Raw genomic sequence first — 20,747 nt, 5'->3', positions numbered from 1 at the left:
TCGTTAAGCTGCCGCTGACTGTCTTGATTACACGTCATCTCCTTACACAGACCCCCTGGATGCACCTGATGGAAAGAGGCACAGAGGGCGGCTTGGCTTGTTGCTCTGCTGGTGTCAGCCGGGGTGGCGTGCTCACCGCGGAAAGTCCTGGGCCAGAGTCTGGGCCAGACCACCGGGCATTCGCACTAGCTCGTGGCGTTCACTGGTTGGGGACAGCAGGAGGGGTATGGCTGGGGACCTGGAGGCCGAGGCCAGAGCCTGCTGACCGGAGCCTCAGGGCCCTTATCAAGGAAGGCGGGGGCCGCAGCCTGAGCTCCGTGGTTCTGGGGTTAAGCGAGGCCGCAGGGGAGGGCCGAGCTCGGGGCCTGCGCGGGGAGCCCAGGCCGGGAGTCGCGGTTTGTCGGCCTCCGTTCCGAGTGCTTCGCCTGAGCCAGCGCCGTCCTCGCTCGCTCCCCACGCCTCCGTCCTCACGGCAGCCCCGGGCGCAGCGTGCTGCGGTCCCATTTCACAGGCGAGGGGCCTCAGGGACAGAGAGGACGAACGTGTTGCCCCAAGGCCCCACGGCTTGTCTGTGGAGGAGCTGGGACCCACGTCAAGCCTGCGCCCCCAGCTACTGGGCTGCACGTGCCCTTGTCACCCTAGGGAGGGGCCGCTGTCCCCCAGCCTTGGCTTTCTTGTCTGCAAAATGGGTGCGAGAGGCCTGCTCGGCCTCCTGACAGACGCGTCAGGAGACAGCACGTCGGAAGCACAGTGGAAGCTCAGGAGAGAGCTCAGGGCCCCCCAAGGCCACTCCAGGGGGGTGGGCTGTGGTTCCTCTCGTTTCTATAAGGAATGAGGGGGAAATGCAGTGAGCGATTCATTCATTCATTTCTTTATTCGCTCCTTTGTTCCTTCGGCCAACATTTGTGGGGCAGGCCTTGGGAACAGAGCCTCGCATGTGCCTAGCATAGACCCCACCCTCGGGAGGTCTTAGAGAAGTTGGGAGGCAGACCAGACCCTCCACCATGCCCAGGGCTGAAGGAACCTCAGAGCATGTGGCCTGGGGTCGGGGTGGGGCTGCCCTGCAGAAGCGGTGCTTGGTGCTTACATTCTGAGCTGGAGAGTGACTCAGAGTTAGTGGGAGGATGGGGAACCGGCTGGGGGAACAGGGAGCGGGAAGGCCAAGAGGTGGGGGGCGGGGAGGAGGCTGTGAGTCACGTCCACTGAGTCCTAACTCCAGTGTGTCATGGTGTGGCCTTGTTCGGAGAGAGGGTCTTTACAGAGATGACCCAGCTGCAGCGAGGTCATGGGGGTGGGCCCTAGTCCCGTGTGAACGGTGTTCTTATAAAGGGACCCGAGGACACAGACGGTGTCGAGGGAAGACCATGTGCAGACGAGGGAGGGGAAGAAGGCCGCCCGCATGCCGAGGAGGAAGTCCGGGAAGAAGGCAGCCCTGCCAGCAGCTTGGTCTTGGACTCCAGCCTCCAGACCGCGAGGTGGCAAATTTCTGCCGTTGAAGCCTCTGGTCTGTGGGACTTCACGGCTGCAGCCCCAGGATGCGACCACAGCTCGAGCGGCTGGAGCTCAGGGACACGGTGGGGGGGTGAGGTCAGGCGGCCGGCCACACGGAGGCGGGTCTCGGGCCCCTCTCTGGCTGTGGCCGCAGGCGGCAGGGACGGCACTGTCTTGTCAGGTCGAGGACCAGCACCAGGGCCATCCAAGGCCCTGGGGAGTTCGGCTCCTTGACCCAGCCTCCTCTCGGGGTGCATTTATTTTTAAACAGGAGACACGGCAAAGTGGATCAAGCCACCCAGCTTTGCTGCATCGCGATAGGGGACGTGGAGCCGTTAATCATGGGGGGGGCATTAGTGCCGGGGTCCCTGGTCATGGGTGTCCCCCTACCAGCGGGCACCCCAGGGCTTTTCCACGCCAGAGATATGTGCGAACAGCCATTGCTGAGAGCCCAGCAAACAAACCCCGTCCCCCCGCGAAAAAAGAAAAGAGAACAGAAAACGAGACGAGGGCCAGGGCCTGGAGCCTTGCGTTAGGATTTAAGGAAACTCTGCTCCTTCTGAGTGGAGGGAACGTCTCAGCTCTGAGTGGGATCGTGTGGTGACAGAGACCCAGCTGGCATTGTTTCAAGCGGAAAAGGTTTGGCTTAGGGAGCAAGCCTTAGAAAGCACAGGAGGACCTGGCCTCGAGGGGGCCTGAGCCACGGATCTGGCTGCTGGTGTGACCCCGCCCAGCACGGGGGCTCACATCCCTGCAGCGAGCATCACAGGGGTGGGGGGTAGAGAGCCCCATCTCCCATCTCCCTCCACTGAGTCAGCCCCGGAAAGATGGGACGTTGGGGTCAGGTCACAGGCGCACCCTCAGTCTGTGATGTCACATCCTGTCGCCGGGGTGGGCAGCAGCTGTGCTGAAGATTACATGACTCCAACACCGCCGTGTCCCAGCCGCGTGACCGTGGGACCCGGGCTGCAGGTCCAGGCTATCTGGCTCCACAGCTGCGCTCTGGGCTGTGTCACCTTCCAAGATGAAACGGAAGGAAAACTGAGCCTCATTTTGCAGAGGAGGAAACCCAGGCCCTGAGAGCCGGCGGGAAGCTGCGTCTCATGTCGAGTGGGCTTCTCACTCAGGACCTTCCCCAGCAGACTCCCGCCAGCCCGGATGTGCGGGTGTCGGAATGAGCAGGCCAGCAGGAACGCGACGGGCAATTAGCACAGAAGGGGTCCGTTTCTCAAAATTAGCTCTGGTCTGATCGAATCTGGGTGTCCCCGGTCTAAAAACATCCGCCAAGTGCAAAGGCAGCTGGGGACACGCACGCAAAGCGCGGACCGCCTTCAGGGGTTGCGTAGATTTCCCCAGCGGTAAAAGGCCGCTGAGGCCGCGTCGATTGGTTTTTCATTTTTCTTGGTGTCGGAATGGTCCAGTTTCGAGCACGATTTCCAGGTGCGTCGTGAGGAACTTCAGGGACTGCGGTAGTCCTGGAGGGTCACCCAGGACCGGTGCTTGGTTCCTGTGAAAGGCGGAGACCCCGCCTGGGACTCGGGCTCGTCACCCGGACCCAGAGCGGGGGTTCCAGCGTCCAGGCAGGTCCGGCCTCCGACTCTGCCTGTTCGTCTCTGGTGGGGTCAGATCTTAGGGGTTCCCTGGCCCACCGTGAACAGTGAGCCCAAGGTTTCCCTTCGGATACCAGGGCACACGGGCCCTGAGGGCGCACGTGCGTCTCCACTCCCCGGGGGTTGTGCCTGTGACTCCGCCCCCCGGGGTGTGTGTGCCTGTGACTCCGCCCCCCGGGGATGTGCCTGTGACTCCGCCCCCGGGGGGTTTGCCTGTGACTCCGCCCCCGGGGTGTGTGTGTGTGCCTGTGACTCCGCCCCCCGGGAATGTGCCTGTGACTCCGCCCCCCAGGGATGTGCTTGTGACCCCGCCCCCCGGGGAATGTGCCTGTGACTCCGCCCCCCGGGGATGTGCCTGTGAGTCCGCCCCCCGGGGGGTGTGCCTGTGACTCCGCCCCCCGGGGGGTGTGCCTGTGTCTGGGCTCGTCCAGATTCTATCCTCTGGTCACAGTCTTCATCCACGGCAGGATCTGCCAGCTTTTACTGTAAAGGGCCAGATAGTGAGCTTTCAGTCGATGACTCGACTCTGCCGCCACAGCAGGCGAGCAGCCGCAGGAAATACTAAGTGGGTGGGCATGGCTATGTTCCGATAAAGCTTTACTATTTACCAGAACAGGCCAGGGGCCCGATTGGGTTTGTTGGCCCCCAGTTTACGGCATAGATTCTACTCCCTAGATTTGGGGTATGAGTTCCGTCCTCTTTCTGTCTTACACTGTTATTGAAAAAGAAATCCCCCACCCCCACCACGATATTCTGAACCTGTTAAGACTCTGGATGCCGCCCATGGGTGGAGAGAGACGGGATCTGGGTCAATCGTCCCGTCCTAGCTCCGTGACGCTGAGCTGACCCAGAGGATTTATCAATCTCCGGGATTGTTTTGGGAATTAGATGTGTCAGTGGGTGAGAGAGGGCCTCGTGAACTGTCCAGTGTCATCTCACTGTGCACAGGTGTGTCACCAGCAGCGTGCATGGAGGAGACACTTGGGCACAGAAGTGACAATGGCAGCCGGGCCGGGCCGGGCCAGTCATTCATTCCCCCCGTGTCCCATGGTGTCCCTTGCAGGTGTGGCCGTCTGGCTTTTGCTGTGTGACCTGGGACTGCCGGCTTCCTGAGCCCCATCTGCGCTGAGTAGGGAGCAGTGTCCCTGTTCTGTGACACTTTAGCCAGGCCACCTTAAAAGTCCTTTTGCCGGTTAGTGGGAAAGGTCTCCTTTGACAGGTGCCATGCAATCAAAGACAGACTCGTGCTTCATGGCTGCAAATTCCCCACCGTCAAATATACATGATTCTTACAGAGTGAGAGGGAAGGTCTAGACGAACTGTCTCATCTCTCAGGCTGTGGGCGGGTGCTGGGGGATTCGTAAGAGCGGAGAGTGCTCTGCTGGCTAAGCTGCCACCGTGAACAGCCTGTGACTCCATCCCTGGGCGCTGGCTGCTGAGGAGGCCAGGTAGACCCAGCCTCGACAGGTGCCAGGTGCGTGGTTCCGGGCATCAGCGAGCACGTGGGCAGCGATGGTACCGAGTGGGCCAGGCGGTGCTGGTATCCGGCTTGGCCACGGCTGTCCCTGTCCCCTCTCCATGGGAGGAGCCCTTTATATAGTTGGCACTGTACTGGATAAGTGATGTTTACGCCAGGATCCACTTTGATGTGCTCATATGTGATGCTAGTCCTGGGAAAGGACGCGGTTGAATCGTGTCCCCCGGTCCCCAGAGGATGTGCTCAAGCCCTAATCCCTGGAGCCTAGGGCTGTGACCTTCTTTGGAAATGAGGTCCTTGCAGATGTGATCAAGGTGGACTTTAGGATGTCATCCCAGTGTAGGGTGGGCCCCACATGCAATCTGACCGGAGGCCCTTGTGAGAAGGGAAGACGGACGCGGTCACTCAGGTGAGGAGGCCATGTGAAGGCGGAGGCAGAGATTGACACGATGTGGCCACGAGCTGAGGAATGATGCCAGGGGCTGACGGCCACCATCGGGCCCCAGAAAGGGCAAGGGAGGCCCCTCCCCTGGGGCCGTCAGAGAGCGCAGCCCGGCCCCTCACCCAGATCTCGGCTTCTCCAGAACCGGGGAGAGCGAATGTCTGTTGTTTCAAGCCTCCCAGGTTGGGTCCTTCAATGCAGTGACCACAGGACACTAACAGCCTCTATCTGGCCTTGCACCCTCCCGTTCCTCGGTGGCTCTCCAGCCAGTGAGGCTGTCAGTGAAATTGGAAGATTGCAGGTAGGTCGAGTTCCAGGAACTAAGCCGGAAGTGCCCGTGAAGGTTCTGCCCCCTCCAGAGCTGCCATGGACGCTGAACGCGAGCCCGCACTTGCATGAACTGTTGCCTGGTGAATCCAGCGGGAACTGGAGGGTCTAGACCTACTTTCCTCACCTGATTCTGAGCATGCTGGAAAAAAAAATAAACAAGAACTCACGTTCCTGCCGTCATCTCGGCCCTAAGTTCTCTACCCCTTAAAAATATGAAAAAATTGCATTATGATTCCTGTTAATCATTGAAAAGACGGTAATTTTTTTCTGTGAAGGTCCAAAGAGCAGGGGTTTTAGACCTCATGAGCCGTCGGCCTCTGGAACGAGCCAGCTGTGCCGCTGGCGTGGAGGCAGCCGCGGACGATACGTCAGCACGCAGGTGTGGCTGCGTCCCAGCGACGCCTTGTTCCAAGACTTGGTGGCAGGCTAGATTTGGCCCAGCAGCCGTGCTTTGCCAATCCCTGGTTTAAACCAACACTTAAAAAAAAAAACACGTTTATATGACCTCTTCGACTTCTAGAATGTTCTCAGAGAGATGTGGCCATTTAAAGTACTGTTATTGCTACCTGAGCTTTTTACGGTGATCCCTTTGTTGAGTAGGGACTGTGCAGATAGGCCACCCATGACTGCTTTCCGCGAGGGGCCTGGCACGCAGGACGTCCCCAGTGTGTGCCGTTTAGCTAACTCCCTCCCTCTTGGGAACACATGTAGTGACATAGCGGCATGATTCACAAAAGCCAAGGGTCTATCACCCGACGAACGGAGAAACACAGTGTGTCACATATATGCAGTGGGCTATGATTCGACCCCGACAAGGCAGGAAACTCTGACAGCTGCCACGACATCGATGAACCTTGGGGACATTATGCTCGGTAAAATAAGCCAGTCACAGAAAAGCCAAACCCTGTACGATTCCACCGAGATGAGGTCCCCAGAGCAAATTCGTAGAGATAGAAAGGGGAAGGGTGGGTGCCAGGGGCTGGGAGAAACGGGGACGGGGAGTTAGCGTTTGACGGGGACTGAGTGTCAATCCGGGAAGATGAGAAAGTTCAGCGAATGGACTGTGGTGACGAGCGCACTGTGATGCCACCGAACGGCACTAAAAAATGGTTAAAATGTAAGTGTTCGGTATATTTTTCCACGATTAAAAAATAAGTGAACAATTATTGTGAAGTACGTTGCACAGACAGAGAGCGTACGTAGGCACAGTTTCAAGAAGAATAATGAGATTATCCTCGGTCCTACCACTTGACTTAGATCAGGTCCTCCGTACCCCGCCTTCTGGGCCCCGCCCCGCCTCGAACGTGCGCTTAGCATTTCTCTGCTTTCCCGGCGGTCATCACGCCTCATCCATGCTTTCCAGTGCGTTGTTTGCCGCTGCCTGACATTGACCTTTAAGCGCCTGGAGCGCGCCCTTGCCTCCAGCGGCCCAGCAGCAGAGCCCACTGTGCGGTGCAGCCCACACTGCCTGCCATTGTGTTGGATCCGCGCCAGCAATGCTGGCACTTTGGAGCTTGGCGGAGGGCGATTCGGAGCCTGGGCCGCAGGAGGACCGCCCTTGGCTGCAGGAGGACCGCCCTCGGCCGAGTGTTGAGTTAGAGGCAGGAGAGCGAGCGTTGAAGGGGGAGGATGCTGAGGCCGGGCTGCCCGCAGCTTCCCGGGACCCCATCCCTCCTGAAGCCGATGTGGCAAGTTACCCAACCCCTCCGAGCGCTGGTTTTCCCAGTCAGGGCATGGGGACAGCATCAGGTTGTGGAGTGACTCACGTGCCCAGAGACGGCCCCTGTGAAGCGCTCCGACGGGCTGCGGGGTGCGGGCGGCAGGGGCGCCCTCGTCGGATGATGCTCACCGTACCTCTTTTCTCTAATGCTCTCTCGGCTCAACCCGGCAAAAACGCTCGGCTTGTAAGCTTGCCGTTCCACTTGTGGGAAAATTAAACACATTTAAGAGTAAAAGAAATTAGGGAATTTGTGATCATTAGCCAAGTAAATTATGTCTCGAAAAATGTAATGTACCGAGGAGGATAATAGCACGTGGCGGCACGCTCGATAAATATTTGTCAGGACGAAGGATAATTTGACGAGCCGGAAGCATGGGAGTCTTTGGTTCTAAAACTAATAACGTGAGTGTAGAGCAGCAACGGCTGCTCAAAATAATTCGTGTTTATAGAAAATCCAGAGATGAGGGAGGAGGTCATGGGGAGCCCAGGGTGGGCCAGCGTGCCCTGCCCCAGGAGGCGCCCCCTGCCCCGGGAATTGCCGCCCCATCCCGGCAGGCACCCCAGGGCTGTTTGTGGCCAGGATCGCGATCTGAAGTCCGAATTCATCAGCGCTCTGAGAAGACCTGTCTCGGGGAGTCTGCCTTAGCCAAGGTGACTGTGGGTAGCACGTAGCGCCCACTTCACAGCTGACAGTGTGTCTGAGGTGCGGCTGGGACCCCGTGTCTCAGCCCTCTGGCCGGGCTGGGAGCGAGGGACCCTTCCGTGCCTTTTCTAGTTTCCGGTGGCCCCCCAGTCCCGGGCCTGTGTGGACAGCATGCCGTTCTCTGCCTCTGTCGTCACGTGACCTTCTCCCTCCGCGTGTGTCTGTGGCCCAGTGTCCCTCGGTCTACAGGGGCACTGGCCGGGCCCGCCCTAATCCCGTGCGACCCATCTTAACTCGGCGTGAAGGCCCTATCTCTAAATAGATGGTAGTCACAGATCGCCGGAGGATGTGCCTTTGGGGCGGACACGGTTCATCCACAGCACCACATGCTTAGTAAATGCCTAAAACCTGCTTTTTAAAAAATTATTTCTACGACTGTTATTTCCATAGATGAGGCATGGTGGGGATACACTGTAAACACCTAGTCGATCATGTTTTATCTCGATTTTGCACATTCCGTGGTTCGGCTTAAAGACCGTTCTTGGTTTTGAAGGGAGAAGGGAAGATTGTTTTTTTCCTTTTCATTTGAAAACGACTGTGAAGCTTGTGTTTGCACGGGGCTCGCAGCTTATAAATTGATACGTCTTTTTAGATTAATATCTGCTTTATGATTTCTATATAATTTTTCAGCAATAAAATAAAGAGCAGCCCTCCCTCCCCCCGCGACATACACGCCTTTAAGATAAACACCGCTCCCTCGAGCCTGGGGAAGTGTAATGAGCTGATATAGTGTCTCATTCCTATTTTTAAGCCATGGCCACGAAATGCCGTGTAAATTCAGAATATCACGGACTTGGTGTTGATTGTATTGGCTCAAGAAAAGATGTCATCCATCTCTTCTTAAAAGTCTCTCTTAGCTCGTTCGACAGGTACAGAGGATGCGTCATTAAACAGATGTAAAGACTGCTGTCATTTGGTTTTAAACAGCACTTGTTACTCTTTGTGGTGTGCTTGCTTAGCATGACGAGGGGTGGACGTGACTGTCGCAGGGCGCAGCTTCTGCTTTCACTGCTTGTCATCAGCGGGAACGTCGTTTGTGTTCTGAGAACGTGGGACGGATTCAGGAATGGCAGGTGGCTGCTCGCGTGAGAATTTCGCGGCCGAGCGCCACGGAGGTGTATCTCCAATATCTGGGGCAAGAGGAACTGCTTCCCATGGGACACTTTTGGACGTTTGAGCAGGAGAAACTTGGACGGAGCCGGATGCGGAAGAAATCGGCGGTGAGAAAGAGGGTTGAAGCCGGGACCTTCGGGGGCCGGTCCAGAAGTCCCCATGTGTCGGTGTGGGTGTGCGTCGCCAGAGCTGAGCGCGAGGTGCACCCAGTGGGACTTAACTGGGTCAATGTCATCCGGTAACACAGCTGGATTCGACACTTAGACCTAGACAACAGTGAGACTAAACCTGCGTTCTGTGAACACAGGCCAAGGAGCTATGGTTTGCTGTCACTCAAGAAGAGTAGCATACTGTGACAAGTTGGCACGGTGACAGATGACTACTCGACTTAGTGTGGTGATCGCGTTGTAAGGTATGTAAATATCGGGTCACTCTATTGTGCACCTGAAATAAATATAATATTGCGTACCAACTAGGCTTAAATAAATTAAGTCTAAATAAATGTAAAAATTTAAATAAATACATTTTCGATGAATTTAAAAAAAAAAAGAAGTCGTGCAGGATGGGAGGAGGTAACGAGTCAGCCGGAGTGAGGTGCTGGGGTCAGCCCATCACTTCCTAAATACACTCCGTCCTCACGTTCATGGCCGTTATGTTCTGTGAAGTCACGGCAAACACCGATTGCTAACACGGCGCTGCTGCCCCAGGGGAGATGCAGGCTCACGTTCTTGGACTGTGGCCACGTCAACAGATCAATATATAACTTTGCTTCCTGTCTGTTTCTGTTTAAAGACTCCATATGGAGTATATGTTACTGATTCTGTTAACATTGAACTCACGGCCACCAGCACTGTAGGTTGAGCCTGAACGAAGCCTGTCTAGCACGCAGCCTGTCATACTGGGGACACTAGATAGCACTTCACTGCGCTTGGGACCATTTTAAACCATGAAAAAAAAAATACCCAAAAAGCACAAAAATGAGAAACTACGTGGCACTAAACAGACTGTGAAAATGACACTTGTTTGCAACATGAGGGCTCAAACAGGGCAGGGTGTCTGTCACCTTGGTGGATCTCAGCAGGGAACGTGCACCTTGGGTTACTTAATTTTTTCTCTGCTCAGCGCGTGTCTGCAGAGGACCACGTGTGCCATGACTTCCGATCTGGGGGGTCCCAAATAAATGTTAGTGAAGAGGTGAATTCGCAAACACGGGATCCACGAGTATTGAGGGTGGACTGTGGTTTAGAGCGGGGCAGGCAGGGGCGGTGGGGTTGGAGGGGGCTCCCTAAGGCGCGGCAGTCCCCAGGGTCGGGCCCTGCCCACGGGCATGTGTGGCAGTCCAGCGCTGCTACCACTGGCCGTCGGTTCCCTCACTCACCTGTGGCCTGCTCTGTGGGGTCGGGGTGGGGGGCGGTCCACACTCTGGAGGGGCCAGCAGTCAGCTGCTCCCATCCAGACATGTCGAGAGGCGGCTTGTTCAAGGTCATGTGAAAAGCTTGGGTTCCCCAGTTGTGGCCGAGGCCGTGAACCGTCACTCGGCCAGTCCTGAAATCGGGGTGCTCAGAGCTGCAGGGGGTCTTTGCAGGTTACTTTTACCCCTGGTTTCCAGGGTTTGACTGGTCGTACGGGCTGCTCGGGGCTTTGGTGCAGGGAGGAGAGTGGCATTTACGGGGCTTTGACTTTGGGCAGCGCTAGGCGAGGCCCTGGGGACTGTCACCACACACAGCCCTCAGGTCACATGCCGGGGGGGACCTGCAGACATAGGGGTGCTGAGAAGACTCCCTTCCCGCCCACCGTCCCTTGTGTGCAGACCGCAGGCCCCACTCCGTGAGCGCTGGCCTCTCGGATTGCATGGTGGCCGTCTGTCCTCGGCCAGCCAGGGCCGTCGTTTCTAAGTGCCCGTAGGACATCCTCGCTCTGCTCTGACTGAGTAGCATCTCCTCAGGCACCGCTGCCAGCTGCTGTCCTGGCCTTGGGCTCTGGGGCAGTTTTAGTCTCCTGGGGCTGCCACAGACTGGGTGGCCCAAATAGCAGAAATGTATCGCTTCTGGTTCTGGAGGCTTGAAGTCCAAGATCAAGGTGCCTGCAGGGTCGGTTTGTCTCTTGCCAGTGGAGTCCTCCCCTGTGTCCTTACATGGTCTTCCCTCAATGTGTCTGTGTCCTAATCTCCTCTCCTTATATGGACACGAGCCATGTTGGATTAGGGCCACCCCGATGACCTCATATAATCGTTCTCACCTCTTTAAAGACTTTTTCTCAGTCTACGGCCATGCCACCCTGAACAAGCCCGATCCCGTCTGATCTCGGAAGCTGAGCAGGGTCGGGCCTGGTTAGTACTCGGCTGGGAGACCACCTAGGAAGACCAGGTGCTGTAGGCGTAAAAAATAAAAATATAAGAGATTGTAAGCTGACAAGGTCCTTGCCATCTGTGAGGTCAACCAAGGGCTGCCTCACCTAAAAAAAAAAAAAAGACTTTCTCAAGATACAGTCACATTCTTAAACATGTGGATTTGGGGGTTGGGGATGCAATGCAGCCCATAACAGGCTTCTTCAGGTCACCCAAATGCGAGGACAGTTAAAGCAGGGTCAGCTGTGGGGCCACACGGCCTTAGGGTCTCGTACTTGCTGCCACAGGTCCGGTCTGGACTCTGCGTGACCCCTGGTTTGCACCCCGTCTGGCGGGTGGGGCGTGCGGTGGGACAGGGGTGCTGGGAGGGGCGTCCCCTGCTGCCGATGCTTGTGCCTGGGGCTGGGTGGTCCGCTGAGAACTTTTGTGGGGAGCAGGTTCCATGGCTTCTTCCTCGCACCCTGCCCGTGGAGGGCCAGCTCTTAGTTGGGGACCTGGGGACGAGCGTGGGGTGCTGCAGGCCTGCCATTTGTTATGTCAGGTTCGTTCAAGTTTGGGACGGAGAACAGGGCCTGTGCCACCTCGCGGACCCTCCCGACCGCCCTGGCCCAGGGCCCAGTCTCCAGGCCCGGCCAAGGTCAGGCTTAACGGAGGCCAAAGTCCAGTCCGTTTTCACCGATCCCCGCAAACAGGTCTAAGTCGCAGCCCAGGCGTGGACGCTCCCTCCCTTCCTTAGGCCCGTGGGCTTGTTTTCCTGGGGAGCAGTTTGCCCGCGAAGCCGTTGGCGGTGAAGATAGAAATAATCCTCTGTGGTTAGCGGGGTCCTATCTCGGAAAAACAACTGGGTTCTCCCGGCAGCCTGGTCCTTTGTGGTCTGCCTCCGAGTGTCCCTAAAGAGGCCTTCTCCTCCAGCTGCAAGTCACGGGCGCGTCCCTGCCCGCGTCCATACACGAGCTCCGCGCGCGTCTCCTGTTCCCCGCCGAGTCCCCGGCCTCACCCCGTCCGCCCTTCTAACGCCCCCGCCGGCCGCACCGTCTTCTCCAGTGAGTGCTGCCCGTTTTCTTGTCATTTCCAGCAGAAGCGAGACCCGGGTCCACCCTCGCCCTCCTCCGCTTTATGGGGGCAGGCCGTAGAAACCCCGGCCGGCCGTTCGACTTTGCCCAGGCAGGTGGCGAGGACGTTGGTGTGAGGACAGTGGGGTAAGGGGCCACCTGATGGGTGGAGTGAAGCGTCTTGGGAAGTGTCCATCACTCCGGCGGGGTCATGTGGGCCTTTGGGCCTAAAAGATTGGTGTTTGGAACATTTTCAGGATCCAGTTGCAATTGAGATTGTTTTAGGAGTGTCTGTCTGTCTGATACGACGGTCTCTCTTCAGTCACCTTTTGGTTCTGGCTTTCTCTTTTCACCGGCCGTCCTTGGCCAGCATCTGGCTCTTCCTGTCACTGCCGGACGAGAGGTTGGTTCTCTTTTCTTCAGGAGGCAGCTCAGTGGACAGAGCGTTGCCATTATTAGTGTGATGATGGCGGTTAGCGGTCACCCCGAGGCCCAGTTTTCCCGCCTGTGAAGTTGGGACAACGGTACAGGTGACGCGTGCGAGCCCCAGGGACTGTCCCGGACTCTCAGTGTGCTCCGTCTAGTGCAGTCCTCATCACAACTTATTTTACAGTTGAGTAAGCGGAAGCCCAGAGAGGCTAACCAAGCTGCCCAGGGGCACACAGCAAATGGAAACAGGAGTTGGGGTTTCGTCGGAGCTCTTTGCCTCTGGTCTCCTGGGGCCCTGCCGGGGGACTGAGTGAGGTGAGGGTCATCCGAGTGTGCTGCGGTGACCTTCCGTCAAGGAGCCGATTTCGCTGTGATCATTCCCAGCCTTGCCAGCGGGCGTTGGGTGGGGGTGTGGGAACATTTCTGGGGGAAAATCAGCAGTTGAAGAAGGGGCTTAAGGCAACTGAATGCAGGAGGCTCTTAGCTCGCTCTCGGAGGCAGCTTTTCAGGGACAATAAACCTTACAATAACAAGCAGAAAGTGACTGAGCCAGGCCAAGTGGCCCTTCCTGTGCTGCACAGGGAGCGGGTGGCGATGAATGGGCTTGGTGGCTCCCGAGGGACGGTCCCTTCCCCCCCAACCCCTGCCCCCTCAGGGCTGGGACGGACTTTCTTCCTCTTGCCCTTTCTAACTGAGGGGCCGATTACTGCGTTCTCTCCCCGTCTCCTGGGAGAGTCGCAATGCACAAGAGCACAGTGAAGGCTCTGAGAAGTCCTGCAGAAAAGGACTTTACCAGTCTGTCCTTCGCTTCCTCGACGGTGGCTTAACTCATACAAGACCCACGTCTGTGGGACCCGCTTGGGGAAGTGTCGATGGGGACCAAAGTAAACAGGCATCCTGCTCGTCCACCTACTGCTGTTAAGAGCTAATTCAAAAGCCAGGCCCAATGTGTTTTCTCTGAAGGTCCATTAAATTTTCTGTAGAAAAGGGGTCCCTAGGCCCTGAAAGCTTGGGGAACTGAGTTGAGAGCACCTCGTCCATCGTGGCTCCATGGCCGCCTGTTCCACCTCGGCCCGTGGACCAGACCCGCACTCTACCTTTGCACCCAGAGGCCTTTTCTGGAATAGCTCTCGTCCCCAGTGTGTTTGCCACCTTCTTGCAGGCTTGACATCTGCTGCGTACGGGCACGCGGAAGTTAGGACTGGGCTCAGGTGAGTGAGTGTGTGTTTATTTGGATGCTCAGACAGCAGGGCAGATAGGATACAAGTCCTCGCTCCATTTCTTACTTGTTGTGGGGTCCTGGCTACTTTCCTTAACTTCCTTGAGCTTTATTCTTCTTATCGGTGAAAAGACGACAAGCAAGGTGGCCGCTCACTGTGTGGAGGCCCCCGCGGCCGTCCACGCCTGGCCCGGAGCACGCACCCCAGAAAGCCAAGGGGCTGCTGCCGCAGCTTCGGTGTCCCTGTCAGCTGCTGGCCGTGCCGTGTCTGCCTCCCTCCTCCTTCCTCCCCTCCGGCCCCTTTACTGCCTACGGGGCTCTGAGACCACAAGGACTTTATGTGACTTCTTAAATGTCTGTGACTCCCCACGTTCATTCTTTGTGGAGAGGGCTTTGTAGCTGGGTCAACTTGGTTCCAGTACGACTGTCACCATTAGCTGCCTCTCCTTGGGCAAGCCGCCTGCGTGCTAAGCCTCCGTTCCCGGGTCTGTGGCTGGCCCCCTCCCCCGGCCGTCGGGAGCCTGAGTGAGCTCATGTCGGAGGATGTGGGCGGGCGGGCCCTCGACGAGGGCCAGGCTTCCTTCCTCTCCGGCTCCGTCTGGTACTCTGTCCCCACCCCGCGGGCCACCTCTCACCGCCCTGTCAGGCGAGGGGCTTTCACGCTGGGTGTGGAGAGGGACGAGGGAAGGGACCGTGAGAATGCAGAGTGGGCAGTTTTCCGATCGGCTTCGTAGCCTCCCTCCTGCGACAGAACGACCCAGAGTGAGAGGACATGCCTCTCCCTCCTCCCTGAAGGCCAGGTTCCTCGAAGGCCCGATGCCAATGGTGCCTCCTCCAGGAAGCCCGCCGGGACTGCTACCCGTTTCCTCTTCGGTCCCCAGCATTCTCACATCCCGCCATTGTCTGTCCCCTGGATGCCAAGGCCCTGGGGGCCGGGCCTGTGTCTGAGTCCTCGCCCTGGCCGTGGGACACCTGAGGTTAGTGGCTGTCCATCAGGTAGGTGTCGGTGGGACGAGTGAATGAGCAGATGCATACTGAGGCGAATCCCATGGCTATGTGAGAAAATGCGTATGCGGAGCCAGACTTCTTTTATTAAGTGGAGGAGATTTAAAGTTCAAAGTGAATTGATGCCGCCGTCCTTACGCCCCCAGCCCTGACTCCTAAATCTCTCAAACGTCGTCTACAAAGAAAGGGACCCGGACATGACATGTGCCCCGTTAGTTATTTTCTCCAAATGCAGACGTTTCCGTGCAGCTGGGGAGGCAAGACAGGCCTTTGAAATTTGGGGTACACTGGAACGGATGCAACCAGTGCTTATAGAAGGTATAGAGGAGGTCGGGGTGGGGGGAGCCTCTCTCGAAGGAGGAGGAGGAGGAAGCAGGCTGTGGGGTGATCTCCTGCCTCCTTCCCCTCTAGCTCGGCAGGCGACTGGCTTGCACGTAGTAGGCCCGCAGAGCTTATTTGCTGAGCGTTTGTTGAGGGCCTCCTCTGTCCGTTAGGTCCTGGGGTCGGCCATGTCACATGTCCTCTTATCAAATCCTTGACCGGGAAGGAGGCGTGGTTATAAGGCACATTTCACTCCGTTATTCAGCCAACATCTGTTGAGGGCCTACTGTGTGCCAGACCCTGTGCTGGGCTCCTAGGGTACGGATAAAGGGAGTATCTGTTCGAGCTGGAGACAGACAGTTGTTTAAACACAAAATAATACCAGAGCGTGGCGGCTTCAGGGCAGGAAGGAAGCAGAGAGCCGTGCCAGCCCCCCAGGGGACTTTGAGGTGGGTGTCCTAGAAGGAGCGTCAGAAGGCGTCGGTCCCCTAAAGCCAGGATGAGGCTTCTGTCGAGGGATAGAAGGAAGCCCGGCTGCGCTGGAATAAACCCCACAGTTTCGAGCCCCACAGTTCATCCCACTGCCTGGGTGAGCAAAGCTGACAGAAGGTCCCTTGGCACTGTGACCCTGGGCTCGGGTCTGCGGAGCCTCCGGGCAGCAGCTGTCCGGCTGCATAGGATGTTGGCTGCACACTTGGCTGGTCCGGCTGTCCCTGCCTGGCCCCCAGCTGTCACCAGTGTCCTGAGCACTCACCGTGCTGGAGCCCACTGGCTTCCTTGGGGAGGGAGGGTACAGTTGCCAGGACAACCAGAGGTGGGAGGCCAGGGCTTCAGGCAAGAGGCTGAGCTGCTTGCGGCCACAGGGAGCCACAGGGAGCAAGGCCCAGGGCAGGCTGATTCTGGCCTGCACGGGAGAGCAGTGCCCCTCCCCCCAGAGCCTTGTCTCCAATGAAGGAGCGGGGTACGGGGGAGGCGGGGAGCGTTAAACATCACTCGCTGTCTCCTCCCCCGCGTGCCCTCCCCGCTGCCTGCTGCAGGCCCGGCTGGGCTGTGTGGGCGACTAGACTCTGGCCCCGTGCCGGGCACACGGAGTGATAAGGAATGGATGGGCGGGTATGCTGCAGAGTCACTTCTGCCCTCAGGACCCCACCTCCTGTCCACACTGGATGGGAAAGCAGAGGCCCAGAGGAGTCCGGCCTGCGCCTCTGTGCCAAGGAGACCCACGCTGTGGGCTCCATGGGGACTGGTGGTCGGGGCCGGGTGGCAGCAGGCAGGAGCCTTTGTCCCGGAGGGTCTGGAGGCCGGGCACTGCCCGCCTTGGTCCTGTAGGCTGAGGGATGCCCACACTGTACACTGGTTAGTGCTTACGGTTTACAGAGCACAGGACAGCTTGGGTGGGGTTAAGCCACACGATGACCCCATGAGATGGGGAACTAAGGCTCTGACCCCAGAGAGATTCTGACCAGAGAGAAGGTGCTGGATGCCTGCGGGGGCCTCACGGCTACGCAGACGTGGCGGGAACCCTCGCCTGTCCAGCTGCTGGGACTCCTGAGCCTGCTCCAGTGCGGTCTCCGCACCTCGGCGCTGCCCGCGTCTTGACTGGGTCACTCTCTGAGGTGGGGACGTTCTGGGTGCTGTAGGGTGTTGAGCAGCATCCTTGGTCTCCGTACACCAGATGCCAGGAGCAACTTCTGCCTCCAGGCGTGACAACCAAACTGTCTCCAGACACTGCCACGCGTGCTGACTCGTCCCTGGCTGAGACCCACTGAGCTAGGAGGAGGCTGCCTCCCAGGATAGTGTCCTCAGGACCCGTCACCCCAGGAGTGGGAGACCAAGGGAAGAGAAGACCCCTGGCAACCACTGGCCCCGCCCCCGCCCCCACCCCCCAGGCCCTGGGGCCACGCGTGCCTGAGATCTGCCTGGAGCGCACGTGTATACACACGCACGCACACACACAGACACGCGCACACACCCTGTGACCCCAAAGTGTCGCCTGCTGCTCTTTTAAAAAAGAACAGACTTTGTTTTTTCACAGCAATGTGGAGAGGAAGGTGCAGGGACGGCCCGTGTCGTGGGGGCCCCACGCATGCACAGCCCCCATTGTCAGCATCGCCCCGCAGAGTGGTACCCCCTTTACGGTCAGTGAGCCCACCCCGACACGTCACCATCACCCAGGGGCCCTAGTTTCCATTAGGGGTCACTCTCGGCGATGTGCACTCTGCGGACTTGGGCCCCCGTAAGCGACGTGCGCGCACCGTCGTAGGCTCAGAGCAGTTTCGCCGCCCCGAAAGCCCTCTGTGCTCCACGCGCCCGACCTGCCCATGCGTTCCTGCACCAGGTGTGCCGTAGGCGGGCGTGCTGGGACCGCAGGCCACGAGGACTGACTTCTGGGCTGGTGCTGACTAGTTTTAGTGACGTGAACCGTGACCTTGAGAAAGAGCCATGCCATGGTCACGTTGCCTCGTTCTGACTCTGATCCACCTGTGTCCATTTTTGGGGGACCCCTGTGATGACACTGGGCCCACGGATCGTCTCCCACCTCAGGGTCCTTAACTTAATCATACCGCAAAGTCTCCTTTGCCTCGCAAGGTCACAGGGTCCCTGGATTAGGACGTGGACGTTTTAGGGGGCGAAGGGACATTATCCAGCCTGCCACAGCGACCGTAAAAGAAAGAGTAGAAAAAGTTCCAAAAACAAATGCCAGGGAGGGGTGGCGGGGTGCCGAAGCATTCACGCGTTCACCCACTCATCCACTCATTCGCTCAGTGGTCGCTCGCCGAGGGGCGCTGAGTGCCCCCTGCAGCCCAGGCCCTGTGCGGGGGCCGGTGAGACCCGCAGGCTGGCCGCACGCCCGCACGGAGCGCCACGGACACGAGGCCAGGAACACAGATGCCCTCCCGTGCCTCACACGGTGATAACGCCGGAAACGATGTATGCGCACAGGGCGCCACGGGACCCCGGCCTCGTTCGGGGTGGCAGGGAGGGACCCTCTGCACGGCATTGGCTCCCGGTCGCTGCTCTGGGGCCTCCAGGACCCCCCTGCCCCCCGCCGTGGCTTGCGAAGGCCCTTCGCCTTTGTTACCTCGAGGGCTGCGTCTGCTCAGGATGCGTGGAGCTGCCTGCGCCCGGGCGGGCCAGCACCCATGCCACCCTGGCCCCTTAAGTATGTCAGGTGGCAACAGAGCCACCAGCGTCGGAGTCACCCGCCAAAGAGCCACCGGCTTCTGGCAGGTGTCCGTCTTCCCCGCAGGCCTGACTCTCGCTGGAAACCTTGGCGGGTTTGTCCCGTCTCGCCTGTGCAGGTGGCGACGGGCCACTAGAGGGCGCTGTCCTTCCTCCTGGCATTTTCCACATCCCTCCTCGAAGGCCTCTCCCAGCTAAGCGTTTCGGTGGCAGGTGCAAGCAGTCTTTTTTTTTTTTTTAATGCCTTAATGATTTAATCTTCTTATCTTCTCAGCAGAGTGCACTTTGGACTTCCCTGGGTGCGACGGGACGTTATCGATCGGATTAATTAATACCAGTTTTGCAGCGCAGGGGCCTGTGCAACCTGCTTTGCTGGGCCGCTTCTATCCACCGACAGCTCTGTTTCCTCTCTATTAAGCAAGTTCTCTCGTAGTGTGTTAACCTCCCTGGGCTCGTCCCCCTGCTGGAAACCATCCATGGATTTCCTTACCTCCCGCCCGGGCGGGGCACACCCCACCGCTCGGCCCCGAGGGGCCCTGAGCACGGCCACTAAACACAAGGGGAGACGTCGGAGTCGCTTTTTGGATAATTCAGGCTTTTTTGAGTTTTGTTTTCCAGTCCTCACTAAACACCGGCACCATTGATCGGTAGAAATGTGACGAAGGTACCATCCCCCGATCAAGGAAATGGCATTCACGTCCAAGGATCTGCCATTAGATTCGGGTGAATTGGGCCAGGGCCAGGCAGTAGAGCTGAGGTGGGCTGAGAAAATAGGACGCAGAACAGGATGGCCCCTTCGAGGGTCGGGGAGGCTGGCTTGTGGGATACGGGTCCAGCTGTCCATCACAGGGGCAGGGATCATCGGACACATGCCCAAGACCTCCAGGAGAACACGCGCTGAATGATGGTGGTCGCCGTGGTCCTTGGGGAAGCCCGCGCTCTCTCCCCCGTCCAGGTGGGCACGCGGCCTGAGGGGGCCCAGCCGGCCTTGGCCTCTGCTGTGTGGCTGCATTTTAATTTCCTTGAGTCACTTGCACAATGCTTCCGAGCCTCCTGCGGGCTCTTTGGCCTCCTTCTCCTGGTCCCCTGTCTCCGTTGGTGGGGCCTGGCCCTGGCTCATGGCTGGTGGACTTTGGGAGGCACTTTGGACCCTTCAGAATCGGCGTGGGGGCCGGACTGTGTTGCTGGCACTGCCCAGTTGCCATCCTGATGCTTTATGTGGAGTCAGAGTTCTGTTATAATCTGGTCTCATTAGTGTCTGTTTTGAAAGCTCAGTGACCGTGGAAAGATGTTCGCGGTGAAAGATGTTCTTAAATTTACTGCTTAAATTTCTGAGCAGTAAATTTAAGATCTTTGCGATTAGCTTGCGCCTGGTTTGCAGTGAAGTGGATGTTTCAATGTCTGGATTCTCTGAGAATTGGTGACCTGGGGGTATGTGGCCTCTGGGGTCATCCGAACAGTTGCGTGCTGTGGCCATTCCAGCCCTCAGTGCTGGCAGATAACTGAGGCGTTCAGGATTTGGTTCCATTCAGGCAAGGGCACATTTGTGGGGTCTCCTCTGTGTGTTGGGTCCTATTCCGAGGCTCAGGGGTGATGGAACTTGACCTCTGCCTTCTAGGAGTTTATCATCCAGCGGTGAGACATCTGCATAACCCCTAGATCATAAATTCAGCACGGTCGGGCTGTCTGTGAGTTCACGGCCAGACCTGGCAGCCTCGCGTGGTCCGCCGGGCAGACTTGTGGAGCGGATGACTCTATGTGACGCTGAGTGCTCCCGGTGACCCAGCGCAGGTGTTGATGGTGGCTTGAGAAGGGGAAGGGAGACCCTGCATTTACTGCTGGGCTGGCTACTGCTCCCTGCACGTCATCGTGTTAAATTAGTTGTCATGACAACCTTAGGATCAGGTCCGGTTGTTATCCTGCCACGGCAGAGAGATGATAAAAGATGGAAGGAGTAAAGCCTGCCCCCACGGGCGCGCGGCCCTTCTGTGACGACCCCCCGAGCCTCCAGCCTCTCCAAGGTTCTGTTGGCGCCTGCACAGACCCTGGGCCTGGGGGCTCTGGAAGGGTGACAGATGACAGGGCCGTGGAAGAGGGGACATTTGCAGTGACTTTAAAAGTATGGCGTGTTGGGCTCCCTGGCACAGTGGTAGAATATAGAATATGTTACTCCTGGAGTGGGCGCAGCCTGAGCAAAGGCTTCAGTGGGGGGCAGGGGCAAGTGCCACGGCGAGGGGTTCAGACTTTGTTCTGGGGGGCAGTGGAGGATCGGGGACAGTCCATGGGCAGAGAAGAGGCCTGATGG

General features: G+C 58.1%; 1 protein-coding gene and 1 non-coding gene across 4 annotated transcripts in view; both read left to right on the top strand.

Moving 5' to 3' along the window:
• Window positions 1-20,747, top strand: part of PARVB (parvin beta) — a 79,110-nt gene that overhangs the window by 7,584 nt on the left and 50,779 nt on the right. Inside the window, exon 1 of one of the 3 annotated variants that reach the window (XM_015593566.2) lies at window positions 1,238-1,475. The exons of the other annotated variants lie outside the window; for them this stretch is intronic. Within the exon in view, the coding sequence (XP_015449052.1) occupies window positions 1,400-1,475 (76 nt within the window). The 5' untranslated portion in view covers window positions 1,238-1,399. Of the gene's footprint in view, window positions 1-1,237; window positions 1,476-20,747 lie in introns of those variants that run through there. 3 annotated transcript variants of the gene reach the window in all.
• LOC112484245 lies at window positions 11,146-11,264 on the top strand. Its single transcript, XR_003047962.1, has one exon. It is a non-coding gene; the product is annotated as a 5S ribosomal RNA (ribosomal RNA).

Source organism: Pteropus alecto, unplaced genomic scaffold, assembly GCF_000325575.1.
Source record: "Pteropus alecto unplaced genomic scaffold, ASM32557v1 scaffold157, whole genome shotgun sequence".
In the NCBI taxonomy this organism is placed as follows: Eukaryota; Metazoa; Chordata; class Mammalia; order Chiroptera; family Pteropodidae; genus Pteropus; species Pteropus alecto.
The sequence above is the reverse complement of the archived record's forward strand: the minus strand, read 5'-3'. Positions and strand labels throughout refer to the sequence as shown.